Raw genomic sequence first — 26,819 nt, forward strand, 5'->3', positions numbered from 1 at the left:
CAAGGACTTGAATGAAGGGTTCCTGATCGTTGGATACCAGAGTCTGGGCCCCTACTAAAGTCAACCCACGAATGGCCTTCTTTGAAGGACCCAAGAGGATTCCTCCTGTAGTCGCCGCCTGGTCTAGCGGCTTGAGCAACCGGAAAGGGACCAACATTTGCACGCCAGGGGGAATCTTTACGGTCTTAGTTGCAAGTGCTTGTACGGTAGCATTGGCCATGCACAATCGAGTGGGAGAAGGCAAAACGTTGATTCAGCAGCCCGATGGTCACTCAAGGTACCCTTGATCAATCAGAATTTTCAGGGGCATCTTCCCTAAAAAGTTAGTCTCGAGTAAGCAAGGGACATTGATGCAAGAACTGGTCCCATCAATTTCATATTACCAATGCACACCTCCGCTGATATTTTCCCAATGATGCTCAATGAGCCGCCATTTGCGGTAAAGCACATGGCCTCGATGTGGCATAGGGTACGACATTTAGGGGTCAAAATTTAAAAAATCAACTTGGAAATGATAGTCGCTGATGCACCAGTATCGACGAGCATTTTTATTTCAACCCCCTCTACCAATACAATAACAGCAGATGAACCTGCGGTCGCAGAAACCACCCTATGGACCGACCACTGACCCGATTGGAGCGGCCAGTCCTCCCGAGCAATTTTAGAACCTTCACGCACCAACGCATGATGGGAATGGAAACCGACTGAACGCGATGAGTGAGATGGATTCAGGGACCGAGTGTGTGATGTGTCGCGACTCGCCTTCAGGTGTAGTGGAGTGGAGGACGGCCGGGCAGGCAATGGCGGTGGTCCGGGGAGGCGTCGTCGCGGCACGCAACAGCCTGCTGAGACGGGTCTCGGTATGCTGCAGTTGTAACACGCAATGAGTCCGCTCCCGGGATGAGTAGAGGTCTTCTGCCATTGTTGTTGTTAATTTCATTGTGCCATGCCGTCCCCTTGCCAGCCTCCACCTTGGGTCGATGCGCAGGCATGGACGGGCTCCACGTCTTTGGGTGTATCATGCGCCTCACGAGGCGCAGTACACGCCGCCAACCCCTTATGTCATTGCAAGAGCAGGTGCACCTGGATGCATCTTGCAACCTTGAATGAAGTTAAGTCATCGAGGCTGGCAGGATGATGTGGAGGTCTTTTGCCAACGCCAACAATCTTTCGAGGACCAGTGAGTCGATTCCGTCGTGGTCCATCTTGAAAGGCAGCCTTTGCTAGCGCGAATAGTGTGCTATGGAAGGCGAGGGGCATCTCGGCATCCCCCCTCCTCCGCGCAGCGAACTTATGGCGCACATCTGATGGTGGTTCGTAAATGGCTGCCATTTGAGCAAATGCTTGATGCAGCGTGGCCCTCTCCAACGGCGGAATGGTGAGAAACGCTGCCAAGGCATAGTCGTCCAGCGCGGCGGGCAGCGCACTCAGTGCCTCCGTCCACCCCGTCAAGTCACCATTCGTCAAAAATCTGCGCTTGAAGCCACCCAGTCGTCTCTGATGGCAGTAAATTGTTGAACAAATGGCAGTCATTGCTGAAGAGATGGACAGTCAACGGGTGAACTTGACGCAGTCTCAGATTTGGCGGGCTCCTTGCTCCACTCCTCAAGCAAAATGGCGGCCGCATGTGCGAGCTGCTCCACGGAGGTTCCATGATGGTGGGAAATGTTCCACCCTACGGTTGGCTATGTATGGTGCAAAAGAAGTTCAACATATATACATTAGCACGGTTGGCTATGTATCGTGCAAATGACTTTCAACATACATATGTAGTGTCAACGATTCAGAGACAGAGTTTCTAGGAGGCACTTTCTTTATTAACAACTTTCACGGTCTCATCCGCACACTCTCCACAGTAGCTCAGCTTAGCCTGTACATTACACTAGCCGTCTAACACTGAGTGAGATAGCCAAGTACTATCATTTATAGCACAAAATCTAGCGGAGACGTTTAGCGACAACAGAGACGAGACGACAGCAACGACGAGACGAGTCCATTCCCAGAACTGGCAGCCACGAGCCCCCCCGCTCTCGGTTCTTATGCTACCAGCGCGGCATGGCTCTGCCCTGACCACGCCTCCCTTCTCGAATCTGCGAGCAGGTTCCAGGGGCCTCTAGACGGGGTCCTCCGTGACCCTTACCCTAGTTCCTCCCTCTGCCTACACCCCGTGCACACCCTTACCGGCATGTGTACTATCTATCCACCACAGTTGCCGCTACTGTCCACCAGCCAACGCTATTACACTACACATACATTAGCACGGTTGGCTACGTATGGTGCGAAAGAAGTTCAACATACATACATTCAAACTCCACGCACCAATGGCACCCAAATCTGGGAATCAAACCCAGGCGTTTCTCAATGTTAGATGCGAATGTGAACACCTCACCACCAAAATAGGAAAGCATCTGTTTTCGTAAAAAATAATAATAATAAAACGTTGAGATCTGCCAGATAAATTGTTTAAGCAGACATATCCTGGGGGACAGTTTCAGCTCAGTGCTTCATTAAATCAGTGCACTGCAACGCATGCTCATCACGCTGGTTATATAACGCAACATTACACGTTTTAAGTTTCAACGCAAATATTCAGTTGCTAATCTTGCTGTAAATTATATAAATCTGGACCGTGGCATCGGCAACTATGTGCTACATTACACAGCGTTGGGTTTATGAACGATAGATGTAAATGTTCCTCGGCATAGGACAAATTGGCTTTTCAGTTACCCTTACAATGTAGTCCCTCGGTTAACGTTAATCCGTTGCACAAAACTACTCTAAACCGAAATAACTGTTAATCGAATGCACTTATAAGTTAAACAAAGGTAAACATCACTGAGTCTGCAAGAGTGATATTTTCCACTACCAAAACAGAAAAGTATAATGTTAAACAAAGACAGTCGAGGTCTAAACGGCTCAAATGGGCGTCGCTGATTGGCTGAGGGCGTGGCTCAGCCCCACTTACGTGCACTCGAATTGGCCGAAATTGCCGCCCGCGTGCACAATGTAAACACCTGACCTTTATTCAACATTTTAACGTTGGTGGAAACCATGGGGTCCCTATGGGAGGCGAAAAGTTAACCTAAAAACCATTAACTGGTGTCACTTAACCGAGGGACTTCTGTATTGCCAGACTCGAGGTAGCCATTCGTTTAGAGCAGGGGTCCTCAAACTTTTTAAACAGGGGGTCAGTTCACTGTCCCTCAGACCGTTGGAGGGCCGGACTATAGTTAAAAATAAAACTATGAACAAATTCCTATGCACACTGCATATATCTTATTTTGAAGTGAAGAAACAAAACGGGAACAAATACAATATTTAAAATGAAGAACAAGTAAAGTTAAATCAACAAACTTGCCAGTATTTCAATGGGAACTATGGGCCTGCTTTTGGCTAATGAGATGGTCAATGTCCGGTTCCATATTTGTCACTGCTAGTCGTAACAAGTGATGCAAGTGTGCATCCGTTAGTCTAGATCTGGTTGGAGATTTCAAATGTTTCATTCTGGAAAAAGTCTGTTCACAGACATAAGTGCTGCCAAAGATGGTTGCCATTTTGAGTGCATGGTTCCTGAGATGAGGATATGTCTCAGAGGGGAGAGATGCATAGAAATTATGAAAGCTGCTTGACTTGAATGCGTCTTTCAGAGAGTCACAATTCTGCAGTTCAGCCAGTTCCATTTGGTAAATTGTATCCACATTTTCAATGTCAATAGAAAATGGGTTACGGAAAAGCTGTATGTCCTGTTCATGGAGATGAAGCTCTTTAAATCTAAATTGGAACTCCTTTTGCAATTTTCCAGTGAATCCACACATGTTTTGTTTGGGAATGCAACCAATGGTTTTTCCGCTAACAGATTTTTAGTTGTGGGGAGATGGCAGAAGTTTTCCTCCTTCACTTGTTTGATGAGGAGGCCTAATTTTACTTCAAATGCTTTGACATGTGATTGCATATCACAGATGAGCTTCCCCTTTCCTTGAAGTTGCACATTGAAACTGTTGAGTAGCTCTGTTACATCTGTCAGAACGGCAAGCTGCCATTTCCATTCTGCATCATTGAGCTCTGGTACTTCTTTGTTTTTTGAAAGCAGAAAAGCTGTAATCTGTGGAAGTAAGTCATAGAAACGTTTCAAAACTCTCCCTTGACTCAGCCAACGGACTTCTGTGTGGTACAGAACATCTTTATAGTCAACATTTAGCTCAGACAGAAATTCCTGAAATTGTCTGTGGTTTAGTGCATGAGCTCTAATGAAGTTAACACAAGATACCACAATTTTCATAACAGAGTCCCACTTCAGTGATTTACTACACAGCGCTTGTTGGTGGATGAGGCAGTGTATGGCTATTGGATAAAAATTGTTATGTTTGTCCATCTCTTGGTTAATGCGTGCAATTACTCCTTTCTTAGACCCCACCATGCTAGGAGCACCATCAGTTGTCACACTGGCTAGTTTAGCTCAGTTCAGCTCCAAACCATTCACAGTTTGGCAAACCTTTTCATAGATATCCTCTCCTGTAGTTGTTCCTTTGATGCTTTTCAGTGCAGCAAGCTCTTCTGTGACTTCGAAATAGTTATTCGTCCCACGAATAAAAATTAGAAGTTGTGCCGAATCACGAACATTATTGCTTTCGTCGAGTGCCAAGGAAAAATAGGAAAGTTTTTTTGTGGAGTTTTGCAAATGCTGATGCAAATTGTCTCCCATGTCTTCAATCCTCCGTGTAATTGTAGGTCCTGAAAGACTCACTGTACTAAATAAATCGGCCTTCTCTGGACACATCTCTTTGGAAACAGAAATAAGGCATTCTTTAACAAATTCTCCCTCCACGAATGGTCTGCCAGTGCACGCTATTAGCTTGGCAATTTGAAAACTTGCTCGCAGTGATGAAATATTTAGCTGCTTCTGCTTCACAAAAGTATTTTGCTGAGTTGTTAATGTATTTTTCAGTTTTAATATTTTATCTTTTCTCACTTCTCCGACCAAACAATCATATTTATCTTTATGTTGAGTTTCATAGTGTCGACGTAAATTGTATTCTTTGAACACATACACTATATTCTGGCATATCAGACACACAGCTCTTTCCTTGTACTGCATGAAAAAGTAATCATAAGTCTACTGTTCTTTGAATATCCTACACTCCGAGTCAATTTTTCTATTTCTTGACATCATTGTTTCCTAGGGAGTCAAAATTGCTATTAGTAAAATACCAATATATATACAGCGCTACAAAAAGAATATACCAGCAATAACTTTGCCCACACAGAGACATACAGACTGCACTGCCCATCAATGCAGTCTGATTGGGAGAACTCCGCTTTTACCCCAGGCTCACACTGGTGCGGGTGCCATTAAAAAGTTAATTACACCTGCAGTTTTGTTCACAGATCGCAGTGCGATCTGCGAACTCGCATAGGAATCTGATCGCATGGGGGAGAAGACCCATGCGATCCGATTCTACTGCAGGAAAAAAGAAGGCACATGTGCCTTTTTTCTTCCGAATCTAATGCAAGTTCAGCCATACAAGCATATGGCTGAACTCGCACTGCTCAGAGATCGCAACAGTATGAACCGGGGCTTACACAACATACAACATATAACCTCATACAACTGAATAGCAATCAGAATATAAATGCACTTACTGTCATTTAAATTGGGTTTCCTACTCCTCGGCTGTCTGTCACTGACCAGCACGGGAAAACAGCAGGCAGCCCCTCCAGAGATCAGAGATCACTCTGTTATTACCCCTCTATCATTTACTCAGCGGTGCGTGTGCTGGGGATCTACATCCCCAGCACACAGGAATATCACTGGGAGTGGAGCCGAGGGGCAAGTGAGGGAGCTGAGGGAGGGACAGCCAGTCAAGCGCAGCCAGGGGAGGGCTGGCAGCCTTAGGCCTGGGGGGCAAGTCCAGTCAATTGGCCCATTGAACCATTCACCAGCGCAGCCCAATGAGTGCCCACCGCCGCAGCTCAATCAGTGCCCACCGCCGCAGCTCAATCAGTGCTCACCAGCGCAGCCAAATCAGTGCTCGCCACCGCAGCCCAATCAGTGCCCACCACCGCAGCCCAATGAGTGCTCACCAGCGCAGCCCAATTAGTGCTCACCAGCGCAGCCAAATTAGTGCTCACAAGCGCAGCCCAATTAGTGACCATGGGCCGGATAAATGTCCTCGGCGGGCCGCATGTGGCCCGCGGGCCGTAGTTTGAGGACCCCTGGTTTAGAGTATTTGGCTGCAATAAATTTCCGCATGATAAGCCACTTTGTTGAGCTATCATTTGTGATAGCCAAGTCGCTTCTGAAAAGAGCTACATAGCTCAATGGGGCCTTACCTGGTAAAATAAATAAACTAAACAAATAAAGGCGACAGCTCTGAGGTGGCACCACTGAGATCCTGTCTCCCGATTGACGTCATTCAACCGACGTTGAACTGGGTTTCTCAAGCGTAGCGATGTGATGGCCATCAACCCCAGCGCAAACACGCACGCATCACGTTTTCATGCGTATTAACACCGAATTCCAACTCTTAGACCCAAATAAATGTCGGTTTGAATGTCCTGAAACAATATGGTTAGCGGACTGTGTGGGAAAGTGTGTTAAAGACAGACGGGTCACTTGAAGGGTTTTTAAGAAATTTTGTTAAAAATCATTAGCGTCGTCATTCTTTGACACGGGGGGCGGGGGGGGAGTCGCGTTCTGCCCTGTGGGATTTCCATTAGACGCGGATTCCTTTATCGTGTTGTCTTTGCGCTTTACAGCACTATTTGCAATCAGGGGTTAGCCCATTTGGTATTGGGCTAGCACAATTTGATTGTGTAAAAAAACAATACCTTTTTAACCACACACAGCCGCATTATGAGGTGCAGTTTTATGGGCGGCAGCCTGCACCACGCCCGTGTCCGTGCCGGTGCTCCGTGTCCGTGCGGTGTGTCAGCCTTACGGAGGTCGGCTCGGTGAGCTGACTTTCAAGCCCATGGTGGCAATGCTCAAATCTGGAAAGTGACTAGGTGGGGTCTCAGATAGGGTTTGTTCCCACTACCTTTTCTCACACGCGGTCCCTAACTCATTTCTTAGTCAACCGAGGTCTGGTTAAAAAAAAAAACAGTTTGTAACCATCAGCCGCGTCAGAACATCAGCAGGTCCGATGCGTGCATGTTCTCCACAAATGAAAAAAATGAAGACAAGCCACAGTAGTGCGATTGTGGCCATGCAACCCAAACTATGGACTGTATAGTAAAACCAGAGATATCATAGAGGCTCATACACATAGGGATACATATAGTGCTGTTAGCGAGTAGCACCTATGAAGGCCGGCACGCAACACGAGGGGGTGGGTGGCCAGCACCACACCCAAACGCCTTTGTCTCCCCTGTGCCGATGTTTACACACCACACCAGGTACTCATGTGAGGCTGAGTTGACTGGTGTTGGCCGTGAGCAAAAATCGAACTCGGGTGGCCGAATTCATAGCTCAGCGCGCTCTCCGCGACACTAGCCGCTCCCTATATGAGCGCCGATCACACCCACACTCAGACACGCGTGCTCCTTGGGGACTTGTGTTATGGCAGGTGACGCCGGGTTTTGAGAACGTCCTCTTCGGGCACTCGAGCTGGTTCACGTACTCGGCCACGTCGCGGATATTCAAGCACTGGGACTTCAACCTGCGAGAAGTCGCTGCGGCCGCGCCCAAATCATCGTTCAGCAGCTACCCCGGTGAGGAGACCTCCCCCACACCGACTAATGCTGCGTGATGCTCACGGCGTAGCAACAACCGCGTTTGGGCAGCGTGCACTCGGCTGCCATAGGGACACCAAAATCATTGCACCAAACGAAGACAAAGGTCCCCTGTGTAGCCTTAATAGACTGTTGGGGCAAGTTATGTTAGGAAACACCTATGAAAGCCGGCACGGCACACGACGGGGTGGGTGGCCAGCACCACGCCCGACCAAATGTGTCTCCCCAGTAGCGATGTTTACACAGCTCACTAGGTACTAATTTGAGGCTGAGTCGACCTAGTGGAGGCCCAGGACCGGTTCGGATAAACGTCACTGGAGTTGGCAACGGGCGTGAATTGAATTCGGGTGGCAGGGTTCGTAGTGCAGCACGCTAAACGCTACGCTACTGCTCCCCACTGCACACATACACGCGCATGTGCATGCATTCTTGCGCCCAACAAAGGCTCGTGCAAATCTTTCCCATTGAGTATTTTAAAATGGATTCGGGACAAAACAGAACTGTTGTGCTGGATAAGTGACGGATGTGAGATGGTTGAGGGTCTGTTACCGGGGCAAGCATTGGAGTGGCCTCCACGCGATCATAGATCGATGTTCAAGGGGAAGAGAAGACATAAGTGGATGGTGGGATGAGACGGTCAGGGCACAAAAACCTAACTACTAAACTATTCTTTATACCAGGTAAGGCCGACTGAGCTAATATTTGATGATGACGCAGTGTAGCGCTTTTTATCAGAAGCGACTTGGCCATCACAAATGATAGCTTAACCAAGTGACTTAAGGGCCGTCCAAAAATGACGTCACGCACCTGGGGCGGGGGGGGTTCAGACATTTGTGACGATGTGTGACGAGAGGGGGGGGGGGGGTTGAGAAATGTGACGTCACATAAAAATGCGCAACTTTAAATAAATATAGACAACACGTTCTACTTAATTAAATATACTTTTTAATAAATGTTTTCTCATACAAAATCAGAGTGCAGCGCCAAATTAAATACGCACTACAATGACAACAGTTTAAAGATATTTGAAGCGTGTTTAATTTTTTTTGAGGGGGGGGGGCATAACTTTGTGACATTATATTTGAGGGGGGAGTCTGACTTTTTGTGACGCCGTGTGACGAAAGGGGGGGGGTCAAAAATCGTCAAAAATCGTCCAAAAACACGTGACGTCATTTCTGGACGCCCCCTTATCGCGTGGAAAATTATAGCAGCAGCCAAATACTAGAAATGCGTGATGTTGATTCGAAATGTGGAGGGGAAAAAACTGGAGGACCCGGAGAAAAATTCCCGCGACCACATGAAAAAAGACATGCAAACTCCAAATGTGCAGCAGGCGTCAGGGTCGGGATCAAGCCTATGATCTGTATATCAGACAAGGCAGATAACATATCCTATCCACCGGAGTGCTGCACTCTCCTGTGCAGCAGCTGTGTGATCTGGCAGAAGGTAGAAAGTGGTTGGTATCAAGGTGTGGTGGTGGTGCTGGTGGCATCACCAGCATTGCACATAACAACAATTTGATCATGAGTTGAGTCGGCATGCGCATGTGTGAATGTGGGTGGGAATCAGCGACGCCACATCAGCGATCACTCATCATCATCGTCGAGTTTCCTAAACTGTGAATTGTCTCATGCCTCACACCACAACTACAAACGAAGGCGAGAGAGATGGAGGAAGCGAGAGTCTGGACTGTGACCGACGTCAAAAATGAACGTCTCTCGTACGGGCAATCTACTGGTCGAACCTCCCCGGTTTCAACCTTGCACGCTGCCAATGTTCCGATCATCGACTGAGATTATTTTGATTATTTTGCTGCTATAAATGTCCAAATGATAAGCGACTATATTGAGCTATCAGTTGTGGCCAGGTTGCTTCTGAAATATTAGTTAATATATCAGTGGACTTTGCCTGGTAGGATGAGGGTGGTTTACTTTCATTTGTATGTATTTGAGTTATTTGTTTACCTTTCTTGTACTTTGCACTACGATCGTGTTTTGTATTGTTTGTTGTTTTAACATTCTTACCCCGTGCCCCTACTGGACATCTGTGAAAAAGAGCTTTATATCCCATCGGATTTCTCCTCCAGTATAAATAAATCTGATATTCTGATTCTGAAACGGGATCGGGGGAGGGGGGCGTGTGGCCGATGCGGCCACCTGATGCACGAATTACGCATCAAAGATTCGGCGGCCTGCGAGTGTGGCCACAAATCCCAAACCATCGACCACCATCGTGAACACTCCGCCGCTGCTGCTGTTTTCACTCCTTCAAAGGAGGGATGGACGACATCGACTCTGCTTCTGAACAGACAACTGAGTGGATAACAACATCTGAAATTGCATCTTTGGTCTACTGCTATTAATCCATGTGAAAGAAGATTCCCCAGCATCTGTCGACTTTAATGCACAATGGTTACTTATATAATAGAGGTTTTTGGGTTAGATCGCATAAATATATAAATGTGTCGTTAAAACCCGCCACCACCCGACAGCCAACTAGTAAGGGTTGTCACGTAAACAGAACGTGGCCAGTTCGTCACTAGCACAGCACACCAGTGTGTTGGAGAGCCAAGCCGCAACATTTACAATCAGAGCACGACGTTTCGCCAGTAATTACAACTAGCTTCATCAGGCCACAGCCATAATTGTAGAGAAGTCTTACTGTTTCGTTCCTTATATAGAGGCGTAGAGGTGGTGACCACCTTTCTGCGCTCTTGCACAAAAGTCGTACTCAGTTTGTTTTAACGACACATTTATATATTTTCGCGATCTCACCCAAAAACCTCTATTATGGATGATGTTGGTCGCGAAAGCCTACATGTTAAATGGTTACTTAATTACAAAACTATTTTTTTCGATAGTCGATTGATTTAATCGATTAATTGTAGTGCTACATTTCTTACAAAGTAATATCGTCTACCTTGTTGTAGTAGTGGCATCATTTACGTGAGCAGGAGATGAAATGCTCCAATGGAGACAACACGAAGCAAACGTTGCCTCGGCCATCGTGGCTGTGTCCCTGATTATATTTATCAGACGCGATGGCAGGGCACTTCTATTATCACCTGGCATTATGGCCGTCGTAAACCCGAACCGCCCCCCCCCCCCGGGGATTGCGTCCACTGGTGCCCTTTCCCCGCAGGCTTCCTGTCATCACTCGACGACTATTACCTGCTGAGCAGCGGCTTGGTGATGCTCCAGACAACGATCGTCAACTACAACCAGAACCTCTTCGACGACATCACGCCCCAGGCCCTGCTGTCGTGGCAGAGAGTACGCACGGCCAACGTGCTCGCTCGCGACGGCAAACAGTGGGGCGAAATCTTAGCCAAGCACAATTCGGGTAATATTCATTTATTTACTCAGCAAATGATTTTACACGTGACTGTCATACAGTTAGAGCGCCAAATATGCCAAAAAATATGCTTGTCAATGTTATAAATGTTGTGAGTGGCGTTGTTGTTGCATCCTCCCCCCCACGCACCCCCAGCTATCTCAGCCTCCCACTTCCAGCCCCGCCCACTTCCCCCCCGTCCAGCTTCACGTCCCTCTCCTAGCGTCCACGCAACGCTCCCCTCCCCCTACCCCCCTCCCTTGCCTCTCCCCCCACTTTTACCTATATAACCTCTTCCCACGGCTGCTCTCTCCCACTTAAGCAAAAAAATAATTATTGCTGTGGGTTTCCCACCTGATGATGATTGCTTGTGTTGCAATCGAAACGTCGTGATTTAATTTATTTTATTTTATACCTACGTGACTTTACCGAAAGAACCAATGAGTTGTGAGTGGATGTCAGCCCCACGTAGCCACAGAACCATGTGACAGCCACCTCCTCCTTCAGCACGTGCAGAGCAACAACAACCAGTCCTCCCGGCACACTCTGACGGACTTAACAGCTGGAGTCGATGGTGTGCCACGGTCTCCTGTCGTAGGACGCCCCATCAATGGTTCAGAAGCGGCACACACCACCCCTTCGTAACACCAGATGCGGTTCAACTGAACCCACTGGGGCCTTTGGAGGTCGAAGCCAGGCACCTGGACAGATGTATTACTGATGAGGTCCTTGTTAGGCACATCCACAAATCTCCATTCTTTACCCCAGCAGTGCGGGTATCCTGCATACTCGTTCCGAGTCTCAAAACTCTTTTGTCAGGAGGGTCATGCCAAGTTCTCCAAGTAGGGTGGTAATATCTATGGGGATCATAAACTGCGCAACCCGAGCTATTTTAATATATTTTTTGTTTGCGTTGCTTTTTATGCTGTTCACATTTTTTGGCGTTCTCTAGGTTCAACAACGGTGGTGAAACAAGGCCAAATATAAAGGAGGCTGCCTCTGGTGACGGCAAATCGATTTCAAGAACAATGCATCATCCAAGCATGTTTGTTTGCATGCATGTTGTACCACAAGCATGTGTGCTGCTTGAATCAGAATCACAAGTTTGTTATCCGACTCGGCCAGCAGACAAACACGGCAGCAAGAGTTAATAAAGAAGAAATACAATATAAAAAAAAATCTCACATTTGTATTGTTGCGACCTCAATAATGTCTGTTGAAGAGAGTACAGTGATGACAGAGTGGTGATCCCCAGAGAGGACACAAGCCAGTTGGTTCCAAAACTTCAGAGCAAGTACATGAAACGCTTTTGAACCAAGTTCCGTACGAAATCTAGGAATCGTGAACAAACAAACGGACGCGTGGCTGATATTTATTTTATCTTGTAATGGCACTAATACATCTGTTCAACAGATCGCAGATCTTTGGGTAATTGCCTTACAAATGAATGTTGCCCAATGAGAATGTCTTCATGCTTCCGGGGACATCTTAACACCTGCATTGTGGCCAAAAAAGGGTAACGCCAATTCGAATAATTTGCAGCGTGATTGTTCAGCATTGGGATATGTTTGCCAATACCAGTTACATCGTGAGTATATTTTATTTGTCTTAGTTATAACAGAAAACCAGAGAACCTGGAGGGAACCCAGGCAGAATAGGTGGAGAAAATACAAATTCGACGCAGAAAGGCGTCCGGATCGATTGAGTCTTTGCTCTGGAGACCAGGAGATCGTTGGTCGATGTTCAATTGCTGGGTTGATGGCGGCCTGGGCCCGTGTAAATATTAGGGTCGTTAAAATATTTTTTTGTAGCTTAACTAGTAACCTAATGAATAATAAATGTGCTGTTATAGGACAGGGTTTTACTGGATGTCATCTAGCTGGACTCTAGTGGCAATCCATGTGGCCTGCCATCCAACACTTGTGGATGCAGCAAAGAGTGAGTGGATCAGACAAATGTTGTGAAACTCCCTTGGATTTCCATGAGAAGGCACGTAGAGCAAAGGGCATACTAATCTTATCTACTCCCTACTGAAGCATCTAGGTTCGATTCCCAACTCGGACACCTTGCCGTACAGGCGTTGCGTGCTTTCCCTCTGTTGTTCATGGATTTACTCTCAGTTCTCCGGTTTCCCTCCCATAGCTAAAACACCCACTCGGGGCGCCCCGGTGGTGAGATGTTAACTACCTCGCCTGGTATACAGGAGGTCGTGGGTTCGATCCCGACTGTGATGCCGCTTTATTTGAAGTTGGCATTATCTCACTGTGGACACGTGGATTTTTCTCCGGGTCCTCCGGTTTTTCCTTCCACATTTAGAATTACCATGCTTTTAAAGTATTTGGCTGCTATACATTTCCACGTGATAAACCACTTCGTTGAGCTATCGTTTGTGGCCAAGTTGCTTCTGTAGAAAAGCTATATAGCTTAATGGGCCTTACCTGGTGAAATAAAATTAGTTTATAGTTTCGTTTTACATACTATTTAACTGGCATTGGCCAAACATCCCAAATGTAAAAAATTGCACTGCAAATTACTCGGGTGTGATTAAACACACACGGCAACATCTCTCTCTCTCTCTTGTGAAAACTTGGTGGGACCCTTCGTGAGAAAGGGCCTTGCGATTCGGTGCGGTATTTCTGGCTAACCAATCCTCTTGATACGTAGACGACTGCAGAGCTGAGTAATTTTGTTGACGGCGCCAGCTAGCTACCTTCCAGCTTATTATTATTTGGTTCTTTCGGTTAAGTCATGTCTAAAGCCTGTCCGTGATTGCTCAGTGACCGTTATACACACTTTGTGCAACGCGATGCTGCTTAAAAACCAAAGGGTGATTACTGACGCTGGCAAAATATTCCCCTCTGTTGTGTATCCTCAGGAACCTACAACAACCAGTACATGATATTGAATCTGAACAAAATTGAGCTGGGCGTAGGCATTCATGATGGTGCCCTGTACGTGGTGGAGCAGATGCCGACGCTGGTTCACTCCGCTGACCAAACCGACATCCTGCGGAACGGTACCCACTCTCATCAGTGCTGTGCGTGTCTGTTAACAATGTACGAGCATTCCTCGAACTTACGGACATAATTATTTCTTGAGGCCTGCTTGTAAGTCAGACGGTTCGTAAGTCGGAACACAATGTACTGTATTTAAATGTGCATACACACAAACACTCACTCCCAGTACGAGGCTTACTCATTACATCTCGCGGAGGATCGCTCGTCTTAAAAAAATAGTTCCACCACCGATGACAGTCATGGCCAAGAATCAAACTCGTGTGAACGAGACTCATAGCGCAGTGCGCATGCCACTGCCACACCCCACCTTTATACAGTCACACCTCCTGGCTTTGACATTCTCTCCTTGAAAACTAAACTATAAACGGTTAAAGTATTTTGTATTTGACCAGGTAAGAACGCCCACTGAGCTAAATAGCTATTTTTCAGACGCGACCTGGCTATCACAAATTATAGCTCCACGAAGTGGCTTATCACGTGGAAATTTATAACAGCCAAATACTCTAAAGGCATATTTCTAAACGTGGAGGGAAAAACTGGAGAAACTGAGAAAAATCCCCACGACCACGGGGAGAACATGCAAACTCAAAATATACATCAGGCGTCAGGGTCGGGATCGGGATCGGATTTGAACCCATGGCCTCCTGTATACCAGGCGAGGTAGTTAACATCTCGCCACTGGTGAAAACACCGGTGTAACCGTCGACTGCATCGTAACATCAACAGGCCGGTGTGCACATCGCCTTCATGAATGGAAAATTCAAGACGAAGCCACAGCCGTGTGACTGTGGCCATACAACCCAAAACTACGGACCACATAGGAAACCCAAAGAGACACGAATAAATACATAGGAACTCCTAGAGATACATAAAGACACATATAGACCCACAGAGACTCGTAAAGACACATAGAGATACATTAAAGACAAGCTAAGGTATGTGATTGTGGCCATGTAACCTAAATTATTAACCATATCGTAAACCACTGTCTCACGCTTTATCATTGACGCTGACCACCCAACCCCTCCTATGGTGCCGGCCTTCATAGGTGATACTCGCTGACAGCACTTGCCCCGACAGTCTGTTTAGGCCAGGGGTCGGCAACCAAAATAACAAGAAGAGCCATTTCTTTCCAATTCGGTACAAAATTCAGTATTTCAAGAGCCGCAATGCATCTGAGTACATACTGTACATACGTACATATCGTCAAGAAGCAGCACGTAAAGAGCCGCATGCGGCTCCGGAGCCGTAGGTTGCCGACCCCTGGTTTAGGCTATTCTGGGGATCTTTGTTTTTGTCAGTATATTTAACTTATCTGTGGGTCCATTTTGTCAGTTTCAAAATGATGAAGCGATAAGAATAAGTTTTACCTTTTCTGGCAATAAAACAGGTGTTAAGATGTTCAAACGTCAAATAGCTACAAGGCTACACCAGGCTGGCTTTGGTGTAGGCTAATCAGTTTAAAAAAAAACAATGCATATATTAACAGAGCATGTTTGTTTGCATACTTTTCCACAAGTACGTGTGTTGAATGCAGACTTGATGCCTTGAAATATGTATCTATTTGGTGTTGGAACGTCTTAACACCTCCTGTTTTTATTACCAGAAAGGGTCAAATCTATTATTATTATCATTCTATTGTTAAAATATATTGTTAGTTCGCACTGTTGGTAGCCAACTGCGTTAATCAGAGACAGGGGTGCTATTCTGGTTGAGGGTTTGTGGCAGCGTCATGCAACGCATAGGTGCCCAGTCGGCCACAAGGGGGTCCCGAATCAACAGATAAACGAGTAGGAACAATGTTAAGAAAATGTTTTCAAGAAAAAGATATTCCTTAATAATAACCTGCGGTCTATCGTGGACCAAGCTCGACTAACGCATCTGGCTATCGCATCGATAGAGCAGCAGAAAGTTGCCCTTTGAGGTATCCCTAGTGCGATGGGGTCTTTGAGGTATCCCTAGTGCGATGGGGTCGGTGTGCTGGGGATCTACATCCCCAGCACACAGGAATATCACTGGGAGTGGAGCCGAGGGGCAAGTGAGGGAGCTGAGGGAGGGACAGCCAGTCAAGCGCAGCCAAGGGAGGGCTGGCAGCCTTAGGCCTGGGGGGCAAGTCCAGTCAATTGGCCCATTGAACCATTCACCAGCGCAGCCCAATGAGTGCCCACCGCCGCAGCTCAATCAGTGCCCACCGCCGCAGCTCAATCAGTGCTCACCAGCGCAGCCAAATCAGTGCTCGCCACCGCAGCCCAATCAGTGCCCACCACCGCAGCCCAATGAGTGCTCACCAGCGCAGCCCAATTAGTGCTCACCAGCGCAGCCCAATTAGTGCTCACAAGCGCAGCCCAATTAGTGACCATGGGCCGGATAAATGTCCTTGGCGGGCCGCATGTGGCCCGCGGGCTGTCGTTTGAGGATCCCTGCTCTAAACCCATTACATGGTGCAATAAAAAAAATATATATAGTTATAGCCTACATATTATTGTATACGGGTTAAAGACATCCTTAGCTATTTCAGTAAAAGTGAGTCTTGCATAGCCCCCCCCCATTTAAATAGGTAGTTACACCCCTGATCGGAGATGCGGTAATGAGTCTGTGGCGTTACCTGTCTGATGGCGAAGGGCCATCAGCTGGGCCTTACCTGATTTTTAGCCGTGGCTCATCTATGATGTGTGATCATTGTTCAGTTTGTTATCATAACTTAACTGATGTCAATTTGTAAAGCGCAGCTACCGCAAACGTGTTTACTCACTCTCAAAGAGAGAGAGAGAGAGGACGACTCGAGGTGCTCGGAGGAGGAATCACAGATAAACGAGAAAGGCAACAGCCACGTGATGAGCTGGCAGCCAACGATTGCCCGAGCTCTGCAGTCCTCTTTGTGAAATTTAATCCATGCAGAAGCTGCCTCTGGTTTTGTGAATGCGCCAACGGCAGGCGCCCCTGTCTTTTGTCTCACCGCGCAACAGGGTACTGGGCTTCCTACAACATCCCGTTCTACAGATCCATATACGAGCTGGGCGGATACCAGAGGCTGAATGACTATATGGGGAACGAATACTCCCATCAGCTGTCATCACGCGCCAAGATTTTCCGTCGGGATCAGAGCAAGATCAGGAATGTGGAGTCTCTCAAGGCAGTGCTGCGGTACAACGGTACTGCATAACTTTATACAAAACTAAGTTGTTTTGTTTACAACTCACTCTCACACCACGCTTTGGGCAGCAGGGTGGTGGCGAAGAGGTTAACACACGTGCCTTACAGCAAGAAGGGGACTATCTTTGATTACCCACTCAGAACAGCTTTCTCTGTGGTGTGTGTATGTTCTGCCCCTGTTATACAGTGAGTGGAGTTTCTATGTCCTCCCCCTCTTCAGCAGTGTGAGTGAGTGGAGTCTGTACATTCTCCCCCTGTGAGCGAAGCGTGTATATTTTGTAAGCGTTTGCTGTGGGTTCTCTGTTTTCCTCCCATTGCTTAATTATTAAAAAAAAACATACACAGTGGTATTGCCCAACACATCTGAATGCCTGAAACATTGCCTGCAAATGACTCGGTTGAGATTGAACGCAGCAACGATCGCCCCCTATTGAAAAAAAAATTGGCAGGACCTTCTTGAGAAAGTGTTTTCTGGATAAACAACAATAAAATACCGATGTAGTCTACAAACATTAGACCTTGTGACAAACTTTGCTAATTGGATGTGTCGGGTGGTGGGCCGGTTTACCAACACATTTATAGTCACGCGATCTAACCCAAAAAAACTCTTATGGATAATATTGGTCACGAAAGCCTACGTGTTAAATATCCATCATGAGATTAGATATACATATTGTGCCGAATTCTTTGATTGAACAATTATATACACACAAAAGTCATCATTATGTAGTATACAGTATAGTTGGGCATCGAACTACGACCGATATCTGCCATGAAAGGGCGTTTGCCCATAAACGTCTGGGCACCAGCATTGTTTGAATGAAGCCCCACTCAGCTGATGAGACACTTGCACAGTTTTCGTGTGTTAAAACAACGCTGCTGAAAATGTTTACTCCCAGGAGGCCGTATGGCTCATGAGCATGTGCAACAACACAACTACAGTTTTATGTGGAGAGATAAATACGCAAAGGAGGCACATTGTCTGCTTAGTTAAATCGTTAAATACATTTACTTTGTATAAAGTGTGTGTATAACATTGCAATGAGCCTCATTGCTTCGCCAGTATCACTCGAGTAATTTGTGATTGCGGTCATGCAGTTTAGTTTTACAGGGTATCCGAAAATGAATATACCAAAAAGCACGTTGAATTGTTGTAAATTTTATATAAATACACGTAAGAGAAGTCTACGTTTTTACATAATTTAAAAAGGTTAATTGTATTGATTAAAGATTAGCGAATTATTATTACACCTATTATTACACCTCTACATGTCGCCCATCGTTCACTATAATCAATCTAATTTGGCGTTCAATATCTGATAAAAGATTTTCAAACACAGCTGTAGGGATGGATGCTGTAGGGATGGATGATGACACAGCAGCATCAACAATACGATGTTTGCGTTCTTCAAGGTCCCTAGGTTTGCTAGTGTAAAACCCAGAGATAACAAAAAATATAATGGTGTTGTCTGGTGAACGGGTGGACTTGTCATTATATCAGAAAATGGGGTTCCTCCTGAAACAGAATCAATCGACATTCACAACAAACTAAAACGTACGAGCATAATGCATATATTCATATACAATTTATGTCAGTATCTGGAAAAACAATAAAACTTTATTTTTGGTATATTCGTTTTCGGACACCCTGTATTACCTCGTCACAACCGTGGGCAGTCCCTGATCTCTGCTGGGCGTCGTGAGAAAGTGGCGCAGCGCTCACAACCCTTGAACCCCCCATCCCGTTCCCTACACAAGGCGGAAGGTATTTTACCTAGGCGCGAAAAAAAATGATTGTCGAATGGATGATGCATGATCTCGTGTGCCAATGAGCGGTAGTGTAGCAGTTAGCCTCCTGTCGTGCAGACTGGTTGTTGTTGTCCTGCACGTGCTGGGGGAGGAAGCTGTCACGTGGCTCTAGGCCTATGTGGGGATGACGTCCACTCACAAATATATTAAATTGACAAAAAATGCATTATTTTTCTTGCATATCTGGGTCTCTAACTGTACTACAATCACGTGTAAAAGCATTCGCGGAAAACTATAAACCCGGCAACCCGAGTTCGATTCTCGCTCACAGCCAACACGGGTGACGATTATCTGAACCAATACTGGACCTCCCCTAGGTAGACTCAGCCTCAAATTAGTACCTGGTGTAATTGTCCAAGCAAGGTTCGGACTTCATGAGTTCCACAACTGAAGTGGTCGTCACCGCAACGCTGTTTCTGAAGGGTACAAGACGGATCGCTACACGTCCGGGAACCCCTGCAACACCATCTGCTGCCGCGATGACCTGCAGCCTGACACAGGGAGCCCCGTGGGCTGCTATGACACCAAGGTACGAGTCCGTGTGGCGGGTCGTAAACAAATTTCCTAGCTACCGCGGCCGCCATTGCTCGTGATTTTCTGCGTGCCGTGCGGCTTGCAGAGCGGGCTCTCCGCACCGGGGTGACAGAAGATGGAAATCACGCCGCACCCGAACGTAAAAATCGCCCTGGCGTAAAATGCGGAAACATTTAAGACCGAAACAGGAGGATTTTTCTACAACTCTGGTTGTCGCCTGATGAGGCTGGTTGTTGTAATTACCGACGAAACGTCACAGAAGTCGCATTGTAAATCTTGAAGTCAGTTTACTCTCCATCTCACCGGTGTGCTGAAATAGTAACGAATTGGCACGTTTTGGCTGTTTTGGATGGTGGTGGGTTTAATGACATTTACATTTACACGATCTAACCTAAAACAACCTCTTATGGATGATATTGGTCGCGACATCCTACTACGTGTTTAAAATGCAGACATTGTTTGTCGTGTCCGGAGCAAGCAGAAGAGGAGCTGCGGTGACTTCTATCATTTGTTGATGCTACGTGCCTGAGCAGGTGGCGGACATGAGGATGGCAAAGAAGTTCATGACGTCTGCGGTCAATGGGCCAACGATGGAAGGAAAACTGCCCGCGTTTTCGTGGTCGACTTTCGACAACGTCAAACACGAGGGCCTTCCAAACACGTACAAGTTCCCGTTCGTGACGATGCAGCCTACCCTGTTCACCATTCCGTAATCGCGGTGTCCATCGGGGCTGTGTTTTTTTATTCCTTTGGCGCTCAAAGGCATTAACACAGTGGTGGATTTTGCTTGACATTTGCAGGGCGGGAACGTGCTCCAGTATCAGATGTCTCGTGCTTAATGGCTTTCCAAGCTTAGATGACTCATGCTTCACAGCTTTTGACAGTTCCAGACCACTCACGCTTCACTGCTTTTTAGGTATCCAATGACTCATGCTTTACGGTTTTTACAGCTCCAGATGTAACACATGCTTAATGGAGCTTGCTGTTGTTGCACCACCTGCGTTCGTGCGTCAGTGATAGTTGGGGAAAAAACCCCGAGATGCAATGTCACCAAAGATGGAACCTTCACCCCCCCCCGCCCCACAACAACAAACCAGAACCAATGCGCTGCCACTGTCCGATTTTATTCGAAAAGGTGAGCCCATTGCAGTCACAGTGGAGACAACACTTTTGGCAGCACTTGCGTTTAAATCATTTGTAGTTCTTTAATAATGGCTGTGCTGGAATTCGCTTCATGTAGGTAATTATGATTTGCACGGTTGGCTACGTACGGTTTTTTGGGTTAGATCGCGTAAATATAAATGTGTAGTTAAACTCGCCCACCACCTGACACAGCCAATTAGTAAGGTTTGTTACATAAACAAAACGTGCAAATTAGTTACTAATTCAGCACTAACCAGTGTGTTGGAGAGTAAACCTACAACTTTTACAATTCGAGTACCGTGACGTTTCGCCAGTAATTACAACCAGCCTCATCAGGCGACAGCCACAATTGTGGAGGAATCCTCCGATTTCAGTCTTAAATAGAGGCGGTAAATGTGATGTTGTCATTTGTGAGCCAATCAGGTGTGAAGACCAGAGGGGAGGGGTTAATGTATTCATATAAATTACAATGGATATCTATTATTGCTTCGGTTATTCACAGTTAATCACCAGTAATAATAATTTTAGCTCCTACAGGAAAAGTAATGTCAACTTATGACACAATTCACCAATAATTAAGGATTATGATGGTGCTATAATGCTCCACCACAATGTAAAGCTATTCGATGCTGCTATGGCTGTGTAACAACAAAATAAAATGCTTTTCTAAAAATGTCGAATCTGCGCATGCGTGTTATGATTATGATCTGTTGTTTTTTTACTTAAAAATATTAAGAGAAATATCTGTAGCATAGAGTTCAATGGGTGTTGTTACTCACAGAAGCAAAATTTACACATAGGTTTAGTAATCAATATCCATAAGAGTTTTTTTGGGATTAGATCGTGTAAATGTAAATGTGTCGATAAACCCGCCACCACCCGACACAACCAATTAGTATGGTTTGTCGTAAACAAAACGTGCCAATTAGTTGCTAGTTCAGCACACTGGTGTGTTGCAAAGTAAACCCACAACATTTACAATTCGAGTACGACGTTTCGGCGATAATAACAACCGGCCTTATCAGGTGACAGCCAGAGTTGTTGAGAGTCATCATGGGGTGGAGCAGTGGCGCGGTGGGTTTACGGCACTGCATTATAACAGGCGACACAATTTTTTGATTCGCGGACAATGCTCGCACCAATTGGCACGTGATATATGAACCCTTCCTGGAACTGCTGTCACCGATATGGCACTGACCAGTTGTGATGAAGTATGGTCAAACAATCCCCGTATCCGACACGGAGTGGGTAGGCCTTCATAAACCAGTGGCGTGACAAAGAGGCAGCGCATTGAAAAGTAAGAACAAGTTTTACCATTGCTGGCAATAAAACAGGTGTTAAGAAATTAAAACACCGCAGCACATTCGTATTATTATTGTTTGAAAATGACTTTGTTGATGCTGCTGCTTCTGCATTGAAAGTGGTGCAGAAGAAAATTGTCATTTGTTTGCCTTTCCTGTACCTTCGCACTCTGTAACGTGATTTTATTTTGCATTGATTGTTGTAACGTTCTAACCCCATGTCCATTCTGCACATCTGCCAAAAAGAGCTCCATAGCTCATCGGATTCCTCTTCTAGTATAAATAATAAATTCCGATGCTTATGCTGACAACAAAAAGTTCAACGTATTCATCAATAGCACTGCGGCCTTCTAATAAAAATCACATAATAGGTGACGTTGTAAACATTGGCCCTTCTTCACAGCACAGAGGCCACAGAGATCGCGTGGTGTATCGATATCATTTACTGTTCTATTTTACGTGCTGTAAAGAACGGCCATTGCCCGGAAAGCGGCACCTGTTTATACCGACATTCCTTTTAAAGGCCACAGTAGTTATTGACGAAGATGTTGAGATTATTGTGATTACGTGCAGGTGTTTGCTATCGACATGTTTGTTATACATGTCATCAGATGTTTTTTTATACATGTGTGTTATACGTGTTTGTTGTACATGGCATCAGATGTTTATGTCTGTTATACTTGTTTGTTTTATATGGCATCAGATGTCTGTTATACATATGTTTAATATATATATGATTCCTTGCATACGGTTTTTATTTGGTGTTTGAACATCTTAACACCTGTATTATTTCCACAAAGGGTAACATGTATTATTGTTTCATACTTATACATGTTTGTTATACATGTCATTAGCTGCTTGTTATACACGTTTGCTATACATCTTAGTTATACATGTTTGCTAAACATGTTCGTTGTACATGTCATCAGATGTTTGTTATGAATGTTTCCACCTTATGTTTACAAACTGCTCCATGACTTCAAAGCTTCGGCAGAGACTCAGTCCCTCCACAGGTGCCAAAGCCCAGCATGCCCGCAGAGCTCGCTGCTCTGTGAGTGGGAATCGAACTGCCTCCACACTCGTGAGGAGCGGTGCTCATCTGCTATGATGAGGGAGGGTGCCGCGGCGGATCGGATATGTTATCTCCCTCGCCTGGTATGCAGGATGATTGCGGGTTCGATCCCGACCCTGACGCCTGCTGTATATTTGGAGTTTGCATTTTTCTCTCCCCGTGGTCGCGTGGATTTTTTTCCGGGTCCCCCGGTTTTTCCCTCCACATTTAGAATCAACATCACACGTTTAGAGTATTTGGCTGCTATGCATTTACATGCGATAAGCCACTTCATTGAGCTATCATTTGTCATATTCGGGTCTCTTCTGAAAAAGAGTTAAATAACTCTGGGCCTTACCTAGTGAAATAAAAATAAACATAGTTTAGTATCGATTTAAAGCTTTCGTGACTGCAGGGATTCATCTTCTTGGTTCTTTCGGTAAAGTCACGTAGAAGGGAAATAATAAAATAATAATATATTAAAATATAACATAATAAAAAATATATTATGTTTTTTTCCCCCTTCTACGTGACTTTACCGAAAGAACCAATAAGACATAGTTTAGTAGTTTAATTTATCTGCCCTGATAGTCTCATCCCACCATCCACTTCGGCCTTCTCTTCCCCTTGAACATCGATCTACGATCGCGCGGAGACCACTACAATTTCTGGGACTTCAGGGCCCAGTTATTAAGTGTTTTATTTAATTTTTATAAAATTCAAACAGTGACAGACATTGGAATCTGCTCCACTCGTCTATTTTCACCTTGGCTTTCATCATCTTGCTCAATTCAAGGCGCGTGTTACATCAAATGTCTGACACCTGGGATAGTGCTGTTTGTTGCTGTCCGCTAGACGTTTTGGGCCTTGACCTGCGATTGTGATTCCACTGGGCATTGTTATAATTGCAGCTTAAAATAAGGGGCGCCTGCTTGGATTACTACCGGTGTATGGCCCGCATTAACCACTTGGAGGAAGGGATCGCGGTTTGCCGGCACAATAGTCAGTGCCCCCACCAAGGAGGGTGTTCACGATACCACGTTAGAGGGGGTCAAAAGAATCCCCTCCTCCGGATTTAGCAGGGCCAAGCTCTTACACAACCGAAATGGCACAAGCATCTGCGTGGCTGGCGGAACGCGCACTGTCTGGCTAACCGTAGCCTCCACAACCGCATTAACTGATGTATATGTTGTGGGGGATTTCAAAAAATGCTGGTGATGCCCCAATGATATATCAATACACCCCTGGTCCACCATTATTGAGGGGCATCCTGCATTAAAAATCCGTGCCCAACAAGCAGGACACTGCCAGAGTTTTAGAAATCAACACAGGCCCGTCCATTACCACATCTCCTTTTTGCACCGTTGCGATCATGCGACCAACTATCCCCAAACTACCCCAATTTGCCGTTACCTGCTTAAGAGGCCGAGGAGACGCCGGCAACGAACGAAAAGTAGGCAACGACATGAGGGTGGCCGAGGCACCTGTATCGATCAACACCCGGACTTGCACCCTATGGATAAGGCCCATTACATACGACGATCCCTCCACGGCACAGACCACTCGATAGGCCAACGCACACCACTGCTCAATGTCCTGCGGACGCACAGCCAACAAACCAACACGGCGAGCTTCCGATACGACGGGATGAACAGTAACTTGGTGAACGAAGGCAAGGTGTGCTGTGGATGAGTGATGGGAGGGAAACGGCCGTGTGCATGGTTGCGTCGCGACTCGCCTGTGGTCCTTGGGACGAGGAGGTGTTGGCACTGGAGATTGAAGGGGGCCTGGGCGAACCAGCAGAGTGCAGACGGCAATTCCTGGCAATGCGTCCCGTCCGACCCTAATTAAAGCATGCCCGCAAAGAGGGCGCAGTTGGCGGCCCACTCCTCGGTGTCCACTCGACCGGCGGCTGGCCTCCTCACATTTCTTTGCGCATCAATCTTGAGACCAGGATACATATGCCAAACTGCTGTCACTGGGCTCAGAGTACCATTTTTCATAAGTGCACGCCATCGCTGCAGGCCATCCTCTGAGGCTCAGGTGAGCTTGTATATTTCGAGCGACATGGAGGGATGTGAGGTCGTCGGCCATACCAGCGCCAAGAGCCGCTTCAGGGTTAGCAAGTCGAGGGCTGCTCGATCCATGGAGGGGTTGGCCGCTTGTCCGAGGGCCAAGAGAGCGCTGCGGAATGCCAGGGCCATCTCAGTGTCCCCCCGTTTTCTGAGCAGGAATCTTCTGCGGATGTTCGATGGTCGGTCAAAGATCGCTGCCATCACGGAGCAGGTGTCGGTGAACGAAGAACGATCAGCCTCAGGAATGAAGTACAAGACGGCCAATGAACCATCATCAAGGGCCGTCTACAAGGCCCGTAGCGTCTCGTCCGCAGACCAGTCCACCGAATGATATGCAACCTCAAAGCGACGGCGGAACGCCATCCAGTCGCCCCCAGCTGCGGAGAAAGCACGGACCGGAGGCAACCGGCGCATCGGAGATGGCCGCACAGAAGGCGAAGTATCCGTCAAATCTGGCGCAGTTGCTGAAATGGCAGGAGCTGCTTCCGGTCGCGGAATGGCGGCGGCTTCCTGCGTGATCGCCATTGTTGAAGTGGCGGGAAGAGTCAGCGCATCCGCCAGCGCTTCCGCCGAAATCGTCGCCTGGGTTGCTGTTATCAGTATGTTGAATAGGTAAGTAACCGCTGACAGCGTCCTCTCCAGATGGGCAGCGACGTTCCGCCAACCCTTCATTGATGGGCGGACCGGGCTTGCCCCGCGCTTTCCCTCTTGCGCCGGCAGCAGCAGGTCATCTGGGCCCGCCAGCTAATCCCCAGCGTCGGGGGCCATGGCGAAAACGATGTCTCTGTCTTTTTTAGCATGGGAGAAGTCGACCGTAAGTTCCTTTTCTTAGCTGCTTTATTTGACATGATGGCGACGTAAGTTCTTGACCACTTCGACACCAAATGTAGTGGTGTATTCACACGGACACTTTTAGATTTTCTCCTGTGTTACTTTATTACTTCGCATCCCGTATGGATGCTCCTCACACTAACACAATGCACCCTTGCTCCGAACTCCCCTCTCTCTATACTCTGCTAGCCTGTCACTTAATACTCTGCTAGCCTGTCATTTAATACTCCGCTAGCCTGTCACTTAATTCTCCGCTAGCCTGTCATTTAATACTCCGCTAGCCTGTCACTCTTCTCTCACACCTCCACCCTCGTCCTTGCCCCCAGCAGGGGATCAGCTAACACCACTGGGGAGGATGAAGTGTGGAGGGTGAGGTCCCAGGCTTCTTCTCCCCGGCTCTTGACCTCTTCGTTCCTTCAGCTCCAACCAACAACCCCGTGTCGCTCCACACACAATCTTATATCCCCCTCCTCATTAAGGGTCCTCAGTTACCCCCATTAAGCTGGTGCCTCAGCGGCGCCTCCTGCACGTGCTCTCTCTCTCTTATCATCTCCATCTCCTGCCTCTCTGGCGTCTACCCCGTTTTCCCACGCTCGCACCTGCCTGTCCCCAAATGCACCCGCTTAATTACTGCTTCTCTCCCTAATGGCTGGCACCTCTCTGGCTGCTACTCCATGTCTTGACGCTTACACCTGCTCGCCCTCAAATGCGCCCGCTGTTTGCAAACCCCGCACATTACACAACTGTTGGTGATTCCCATGGATTGGGGTCGAACCCGGGAGATGAATTGAACTCGTTGTGTGCTTGCTCTGGGTCAGATGCTCTACCGCAGCACATAACC

General features: G+C 46.8%; 1 protein-coding gene across 1 annotated transcript in view; it reads left to right on the forward strand.

The window, feature by feature from the left end:
- The window catches only part of LOC144735917 (phospholipase B-like 1), a 40,969-nt gene extending 19,569 nt beyond the window's left edge, over positions 1–21,400 (forward strand). The window contains exons 6-11 of the mRNA XM_078618493.1: positions 7,566–7,710; positions 10,873–11,073; positions 13,940–14,080; positions 17,048–17,233; positions 19,466–19,572; positions 20,111–21,400. Of these exons, the coding sequence (XP_078474619.1) occupies positions 7,566–7,710; positions 10,873–11,073; positions 13,940–14,080; positions 17,048–17,233; positions 19,466–19,572; positions 20,111–20,290 (960 nt within the window). The 3' untranslated portion in view covers positions 20,291–21,400. The remainder of the gene's footprint in view (positions 1–7,565; positions 7,711–10,872; positions 11,074–13,939; positions 14,081–17,047; positions 17,234–19,465; positions 19,573–20,110) is intronic.
- The last annotated feature ends 5,419 nt before the right edge of the window (positions 21,401–26,819 follow it).

Source organism: Lampetra planeri, chromosome 58 (assembly GCF_965212315.1).
Source record: "Lampetra planeri chromosome 58, kcLamPlan1.2.h2, whole genome shotgun sequence".
Lineage (NCBI taxonomy): Eukaryota > Metazoa > Chordata > Hyperoartia > Petromyzontiformes > Petromyzontidae > Lampetra > Lampetra planeri.